Source organism: Pseudorasbora parva, chromosome 12 (genome assembly GCF_024679245.1).
Source record: "Pseudorasbora parva isolate DD20220531a chromosome 12, ASM2467924v1, whole genome shotgun sequence".
Classification (NCBI taxonomy): Eukaryota; Metazoa; Chordata; class Actinopteri; order Cypriniformes; family Gobionidae; genus Pseudorasbora; species Pseudorasbora parva.
In genome coordinates this window covers 36,430,591-36,439,725 of record NC_090183.1, presented here as the reverse complement: position 1 = coordinate 36,439,725, position 9,135 = coordinate 36,430,591, and the positions used below count along the sequence as shown (strand labels likewise).

At 34.3% G+C, this 9,135-nt stretch overlaps 1 protein-coding gene across 1 annotated transcript in view; it reads left to right on the top strand.

Annotated features, from left to right (window-relative positions):
• The first annotated feature begins 2,776 nt into the window (after positions 1–2,776).
• Positions 2,777–9,135, top strand: part of srsf3a (serine and arginine rich splicing factor 3a) — a 10,151-nt gene continuing 3,792 nt past the window's right edge. Inside the window, exons 1-3 of the mRNA XM_067458185.1 lie at positions 2,777–6,528; positions 8,286–8,332; positions 8,464–8,675. Of these exons, the coding sequence (XP_067314286.1) occupies positions 6,509–6,528; positions 8,286–8,332; positions 8,464–8,675 (279 nt within the window). The 5' untranslated portion in view covers positions 2,777–6,508. The remainder of the gene's footprint in view (positions 6,529–8,285; positions 8,333–8,463; positions 8,676–9,135) is intronic.

Below are 9,135 nucleotides of genomic sequence, written 5' to 3'. Positions count from 1 at the left end.
CGGGAAAATGAAATAAGACTAAAGGAGGAGGAGTGAATGCGGGGGGGGGGGGGCAATGTAGTGTAAAAATTAAGGGCAGGCCTTGGAAACAGTCCACAAAGTAACACAATGTTCCGGCTGTACTGTAGCTCGCGCTGATGAGAACACAGTGTCCTAGTAGACACCCTGACCCGTAACCCGTTGTGTGCTGACTGAACAGCTCAAGTTAGGAACAGCATGTACAACCACACAGTCAGAGCACAGCGATAGCTACGCGGAAAGAACAACACGACTATATTATATTTAAAAACGTGGACGTTTAAAGGGATATCACGCGCTGCAAAAAAATAAATAATTAAATAAACAATACTTAAGTCAACGTACATATGACAGCTGAAAAAAATTTACGGGGGAAATAGAATGAACACGTTTTACCGGATGACATTTTGCTCTCAACATATTTTAACATACAAATACGTCTATAGGGGATGATGAAACAAAACCGCATGATGAATTAATGTTCAGAATGATTTTAATTAATCATGCCTAAACACCACCAGGGTAACACATGACACTAAAATAATGCTAAATGCCTAAACATTAATAAAATCACTTTCATTAACTGTTGTTTACATAACTAGTAACCAAAATCAGAAGAAACGTTATCATTTAAATAAAATAATAAAATGTTGTGCCTCATGCAGAGACCTCTGTGAACATCATTTTACTTTCATTTTAAGGATAGGCCATTTTCTGACAACAGTAGTCTACTGTAAATGTTAATATTAGAATGTATTATATATTTTAAATTTTCAAATGATTAAGTATTATGCCTACTTTATCTTCCATACATTATGTAGGCTATATTTATAGTCTGCTAAATCAAAATATTTAACTTTGTATTGTAAGCTAACTTAACCATTTAACAGGTGTTACTGTATAATTGTTATATTCTTCAGGTTACAGTAAAAACAAATATCTTAAAATGTTTAAAGAAATTGTGTTGTTTTTTTTGTTGTTGTTTGTTTAAGATGATCCAATTGATTAAAAAAGGCTATTGTATTGTATTTAAAAGAAAAAGAAAAAAAGAATGCCAGAGAGTTGTAACATTGCACATTTCAAACATTTCAGGGTATCTTCAATTATGTTTAGATTTCACTTCTACCCAGAATCCTTACAAACCAAGAAGATAATGGTGAAATCAAATCCAGCCTTTCAAGTTAGTACGCCAAATATTGAATAACATCAGCACTGGCAACACATTACCTGCCTCAAAAGCCTCTCTAGACTGGAACTGTAACAAAATGTTCCCGATTCATTCACCAGAGCAACAAGAGGTGTCAACAGAAACACAATAGGCATACATGATTATCTGCATTTAAAGAGATTGATCTCCCCTTTCAAGCCTGATTTTTTAAATATAATAATTTCAGATGGATAGTTAATCCAGGAACATGGTGTGAGTGACAGAACAGATGGGCTCTGTTTAAGAGGTTCAAGTTATTAAAGATTCTCTGCAGACATGATTTATTTGATTGATTTGTAATATTGAAATTTAGAATACACACATTTTCAAATGTGCCAAAAATGTAATTAATTAAAATAACAGATATCTAATATAATGTCAGCAGGCCTGCAGCTTTTTTTAGGATGATCTCAGTACATTAAAGTACTCAAGCATGGAAAAAAGTACAAAATGCAGCCTCAGTTTGGTATCTTAGCAGCAGGGATCGGCGACAGTGCTTATAATGTGAAACTGCACAGCACGGATGGCACAAGAAAACAAGTGGGGGGGCATTCAAGGATAAAGATTCAAACCATGTCACACTGCCAACAAGGTCCAAGTGGGGACACTCCATGTGAACTTGTTTGACCTTTTTTTCCTGTTTGTGTTCAGTGATCATATTCTGTATAATCTAGCAGATCAAAATCATTGTTATTTTAATTTACCCCCCCCCCCCTATTGTAAAAAAAGAAAAAAATACAAACATTTGTTATTTATGTTTTGAAGACATTCATGACTAAACACTTTGTGGTGATTAAGAATATGATTAAGTTTTGGTTTTCTTAGAGGTCAACCGCCCATTGTGGTTTCATTTGCATAAAATATAAGAGCTTATAGTCTTTCAAATGAACATTTGTAAATGTATAAATCTAGACTTTTTTCAGTATGAATCATAAATCCAACTGCTTGAATAAAGTATACATCACTTGGAATACTTTTATAGTTTTATAGTGTACAGAAAAAGTTTATAATTCACTCTTTATATTTGTAGTGTTTACACTGTTACAATTTAAGAAATGTTTTTAGGTGGAGATTTACATCTATTAAGAATTTCTGTAGCTTGTGGTTTATTAACCAGTAACCACTGAGTAGAATTTAGATTTTTTTTTATATTTATTTTCTGGTATCTTTGCTTTAACCAGTTTTAATTTATTAGCATAGTTAAAAGATTGGAGATTAAAACATTTAAATTAGCATAGTATCATATTTTATTCGGTATGTGTGTTATAATCCAAATTCAGAGAGGCTTGATGCATTTGAATGAGGAAATCACATTTAATAAACATCAGAAACCATACATAGAAACATCAGCATGAAACAAAGAACAGAATAGGGTATAAATATCAGGATTGTGAGGCACTAATCAATGAAACAATGTAAAACCAAGGCAACCACAAGAAAACAGGGGTTGGGGCTAATGGAATTAAGCCACAATATTTTCCTACACATCAATATTGATTCATTTTTTACGCTGTCATGGTGAACAAAAATTAATTACTGTATCTGCATTATGCTATGGGTAGGTTTAGGGTTGGGGTAGGTGTAGATGTTAATAAAACACAATCCGATAAGCAACCAATTTAATTTATTGTTATTTTATGAAAAGATTTTGCATCACTTCCGGCCGTAGCTGTATCCCTTCTAGCCACAACCGGAAACAGGAACTAAACACACAGGAATATAATACAAGACAAAAGAAGAATATCATAATACAATTATAAATAAAAGTTCATAAACAAGGACACCGGGGAATCGTGACAATGTGAAATTTAAATTAGCTGCTAAATAAAATGTGTCAAATAAATCAAAGTAAAAATCTGATAAAACATACTTTGTTTCTTTTATTTATTTGACACAGTTCTACATACACAAACACAGTTGTCCACTATCTGCAAAGCACATGCTTTTAGTAGTAATAATTCAAATATGTGAAGTGGCAAGTTTTAGAGCATTGGTTTCAGTTCAGTTTAATAAACATCTGGTGTGTTCTAGGGCCTTACATCATGCTTTAGACAACAGCAAAAGAAGAGAGAGAGAGAAAAGAAATTCATTTAAAATCTTTAAATATGCCTGCAATTAAACTTGGATACGTTTTGGTCAGATACTCTGAGCATCCCCTACTTACACAGACACAGTACACACTCATAAGTACAGTTTCTCTGTAATTTTACCAGCCCTTGCTGAAAGGACCAGTGTAGCCTATTATTACACCATTCAGATGTGTGGAGAGAATATCAAATACAATGCTTAAGATGTCCCATGATTATTTGGAAAATGTATAAATAAAAGACATTGTAATGACACAATGGAACAATGAAATTTTGTTCAAATAATTCATATTTTTCATACGTATATGATTGTCCATACACAAGATTATAACCTACACTTTTAGCAGTTATATATTCAGAGAGGCATTTATGGCTCCACAGCCTAAGAAACGATATAAGCTACAAATGTTAACATAAAACAACACATTTTTCATATAGCCTACTGGGGATTGTTTAATGGAAACGATTGAAAGAACTGCATGCAATAAATGAGTGGTTATAGGAGCATCACCTTGTCGCCAAATAATGTCGATTATTTTGGGGGGTTACAGTCAAGAGAATAATCCTGTCCGATTTTCCACTGGATTCTCAGATCAATAGGTCCGCGCGTCAAGAACTAAATGTTCTAGTTCACAGTGGCACGTGCGTTAGAGGCTCTGTTGACTGACTCATCTGCGCAACGGAGGTAAGAAGTGGTACTGAACTTGACAAACCTGGTCTTTCGAACAGCACACGCGTCGTCTGTTTTTAGCCAGCAACTGCAACATTTATTACAAACGTCTGAGAAGTGGAATTAACGTAGCATGTGTCTACGTTGTCATTGTCTTTATTCGCCCGAGAGCATGGACCTGCTCATAGGAAAAGCGTAAGGTAACAGTCTATTATAACCTTCTAAACGCATTCTATAAAGCAACTTTGGCAAAAACGGGCAATTGTAGTAACTTAGAAATATGAAAAAATATGTAGATTTCATTAAGAGGGTAGGCTAATAAAGAACTGGAAAAACATGTAGCTATTTACATATCATTCAGGAACTATTCTTCCTTACGTCAAAACACGTTAAAAGAAGAAAAACACAAGCTTGCATAAAACTACAATTCTAGTTGCGAGCTGTAAAATAATTATAGTTTTATGCGCACTTGTGTTTTTGCTTTTCTTCTTTCACTTTGGTTCTATGTAAATGAAATGCTGCTTCTGCTGTTGCCATGGTAACGTGTCTTGTCTTCAGCCTTATGTTCATAGGTGACTATTCAGGAGCCCAACCGAAGGCTCCAGGAAGTAATAAAAGCATACATTTTCTCCATAAAGTAACAAGTTTTTAATCAAACCATATAAACCTTTTGAGACAAATCTGGCATAACCTCAGAGATTATGCATTGATATATCTTTCTGTAGAAGCCACAAAATTGATTTCAACCTTATTTAAAAAAAGATCTGGTGAGGAACTGTACTACCCATAATCATGAAGAGCGATCCACCAATCAGTGAAGTTGTATGGAAATACAAATGTAATTATTGGTGAAAGAGCTCACTCCCTTGATGCATTGCAAATCTAAATGCTCTACAACTACGTAGGCCTATTATAATGCAGTACATACTGCATCCTAGATGTAAAAAATGGTAAGGTTAAACAGACATTATTTTACGTTTTTGTCAGTAGTATGTTGTATGATCTTGAAAATAAATAGACTCTTTATTTTTCACTTTTAATTAATGTTTGTTAACTTTCTAGAAATTAGTCAAACTACAGATTTTTCTAAGCTGATATTGCACTTACGTTACATGTACATTACATATAAATACATTTACAAATACATATATAAATTTAAAGGCACAATATGTAATTTTCAACGCTAGAGGTCGCTTCAAAACAAATGCGTAGCTTGAGGACGCCTTGATTTTGCAGAATCATGGGAGATGTTGTCTTCACCTATACAAAAGTTGGAAAAGAATCTGATGGGACACGGGCAGAAATCATATTCATGGATGAGGTAATGTAAGCAGTGGAGCTTTTATTATGACCGCTTCTGCTTCTAATGCTCATGCGTATATGGGGTAACAGCACTGTTTATCACATTAGATATACATTTGAGTGTTGAAAGTTATGTTATAATGCTACTCTGTGCGTTCACTTGGCGGCTACTATGAGACACTTCTTCACACACTGCAATAAGCTAGACCGATATTAGGCATGGAAAAACACGGTATTCGCAGTAAATAAAGAAAACTAGATTTAAACAATAAAACTAATTGTGTTGAGCTATATAAAATTATTTGTTTTCAGTCGATGAATCTTTCCAAACAGTTTCTTACCTGTCTAATAAAACACATAAATAGTAAAGCATATTAAGTGTTTCCATGTGGTTCCGGAAATCGAGGGTAACGAAGGTGTGATGTCATTTATAGGCGACACACGGACACTATCCGTGTCCTGGTTAAAATGTCTTATTTCTCTGGATTTAAACATTCTTGGAAACATGTGGGATCATGTAAGTACACAAGTCAGTAAAATATATAACATTGTTTGCTTATTAATAAATTTAAAAAATAAATGCTTATTACTTGTTCATTGTTACACTGAAAATTGGAAGGTCACGTGTTACATTGTGCGATACAGTAATTCTACACAGTGTGCTCTGTTGCATTGCACATTTTTGGTAAATGTAGTAGGTCATCTGGGTATTCCTTGAATCTTAAAGGCATAGTATACCGTACATAATAGCGTAGAAATAGTATGATTATGTAAGAATGCTTTTCCGAACATAGAACCTCTATCTAAAAAAACCCTGCTCTTTAAATATGTCAGACAACCAAATGACTGTCCGGCAGAAAGCACCTAACAAATGTCTGGCTAAGTGATAACAGACAAGCATCGTTTTTTTCACAGAGACAGTTCGGACATCTCAGGACCCCTTTTTCAGTGATCTGTCAGGTAGGGACATTTGCAGCATACTAAACAATCTTTTACAGGACGTATATGGGGAAAATACTTCCGGGAACCAAGACGACTGAAAAAGTTGACACTTGTTGTTTCGCATCATGTAAGGCTTTAAAATTGCTTTTTACCTCTTATGTCTTATCTCATGCATGTTTACATTTAAGACTAGACCAGTAATGATATTTAACAGATATTGTGGAATGAAAGTTATTTTTTTGGCAACAAACTGTAAATACTCTTTTTCTTTTTTTTCAAAAAATGCTTCCACTGAAATGTATGTAAGTGTTCTATAACTGTAAATGTATGAACTTTGAATTACATGTATTAAAAAATGCTTTCAATTAAATCCATGAAATGTATAGTATCAATGGCATTTCATTGTGTTTGAGTCTAAGTAACTAATGAACATTTACACAAAGCCAAACAAAACGTGTGTGTGTGCGTGTGTGTGTGTGTGTCTGTATGTATATCTTGCTTTTATGGAGAGTGAGAGGGAGGGTTCATGAGAGGCTAACCAGTCATCAGGAAGCAAAACAGAACAGAATGTGCAGTACTAATCTGGGCGGAAAAAAACATTCTGTGCCGTGTGTGGTAACAGACAAATTCACATTGTCTTGCAGACAAATACACATGGATCATAAGAATATATATATATTGGTTTCCCAAAGGGATGCTCATTTTGTTTAGACAAATACATAGGTCTACAACAATAAATATAAATGACAAAACCCCAGAAGAGTTGGAGCATGAAAAGGGTGAGGTAAATGTAAACATGCATACTTACCGACCTGCCTACTGAGACAAAAATAAAGGCTGACAGCGTAATGCTCTTTATTTAAATATACAAGGCAAGTGTTACATAACTACCCCGGTGTTTACTTAATCCAAAACAAAGCTGAACTATTGCCCAAAAGATTTATCCTAAATTAGTTGCTGAGGGGCTGACACACATATGACCCCATATTTTGCTAATCAATAGGGCATAATATCTTTTCCACAGATATGACCGCTCATAACACCAAAGTAACTATGTACAACAAAATAATAATAATGTACTATATATATATATATTGTTAAAAAAGTATATATATATATATATATATATATATATATACTTTTTTAACAATATGTAGCCTAATGTTTAATTGATAGGTCAAATAAATAATATATACAGAAGGTGATTAACGTTACACCTGGCTGAAACAGAAGGAATAATTCAATCATTATACAAGTGAAGAAAAGATACGGTTTAAACCTGTTGACCTATACGTCAACATTCATCTTTTAGACACTGCTATGTTGCCTTCAAATATCATCTCAGATAGCTTCTTAAGAGCAGAAATATAGCGCACTTCCGATATTTTTAGGCGTGAAATCTTTTTTTGACGCCGTGTTGTTCAAGCTAACCGGAAGTGCTTTATATGTAGATTTCCTCGCGAGGGCCTGCGGTTACTTACTATTAGCGCGCTAGCAGCGAGGTGTTTAGTAGCAGTGGCACGGTTTCGATTTCGTTAACGCAAACAGAGCAGATTTAACGGTAAGAAAACGAAAGCTCAATTATTAACTGCAAATAAATGTATAATGTGTCTATAACTTTATAATGCAGTAGGATTCGCTCATATTTATCAATTTGGTGTGATGTTGTTGTTGAATGCCATGTGTAGGCCTGTAAACGCTCATGTTAGCATTTTAGCTTGGTACATGAATGTAATTTGGAGGGGAAGACCCCCCGACTTGCTTTAAATTGAATTAGACTGCAAATGTTAGCACATCTGCTTCATTAAGGCAGTTTTACTGTCGTTTTTGTTTTCCAATAAAATACAATACGCTTTTGATTTCCTTCATAACTCTTTTGAGTGATCCAATGTTGCATGCTACTGTTTTCATTGTTTCAAAATTCACAGCCCCTTTAGTTTCAATTGTTATTTTGATCGTATTACATATATTTCATTTTCACCTTTTAAAAGTAGCAGTTGGTGCTTCTACCGCCCATTTTTATTGCGTAGACTCGGTGCTAATGTCTTATTTCTTACAGCTTTTTTAGGTGTGGAGTTGAGTTTGGGATTGGTGAAGACATGGGAGGTACGTCTTGATTACATTTACCTAACATCCACCCTAGGTATGATCTGTTTTAATGTTCTTGAAAAGATAGACATAGGACAACTAATAATACAGAAAATGTGCTTAAAACTAAACAGTTTTTTCCTCCACAGACCCTTCCCTAAGCCGTGACTGTCCGCTGGATTGTAAGGTCTATGTTGGTAATTTGGGCAACAGTGGTAACAAGACTGAGTTGGAGAGAGCATTTGGCTATTATGGTCCACTGAGGAGCGTATGGGTGGCCAGAAATCCCCCTGGCTTTGCTTTTGTGGAGTTTGAGGACCCCAGAGATGCAGCTGATGCTGTGAGGGAGCTTGATGGAAGGTAACAATAACTGTTTAAATTCAGTAAGGAAGTCCTAGGGAACAGCCATTGTCCTGCAGATTAGATTATCCTGATTAAAGGGATACTTCACTCAAACACTCATCAGTTGCTCACAAGTTTTTTCTTCTGTTAAGCACAAAATCAGATATTTTAAAGAATGATGATTACCAACATAAAAAAAAAATAAAAAAATCTACCTTTCTGTTCAAAAAAAAAGTTTGGAACAACATAAGGGGGATTAATTGATGACAATTTTTATTTTAGATGATCCCTTTAGGATAGATGTATCAGGGTTGGTGTTAACTAAATTTAAAACTATTTTAGTTTCTTGAAATTAATTATTAATTAAAATAAAATAAAACATTTCAGATAGTTTCTGACGCAACTTTTTCATTTTAGTAAAAGTTTGTTTATTTAAGGACTTATATTTAAGGATAACCAAACATAATCTCTCTTTCTCT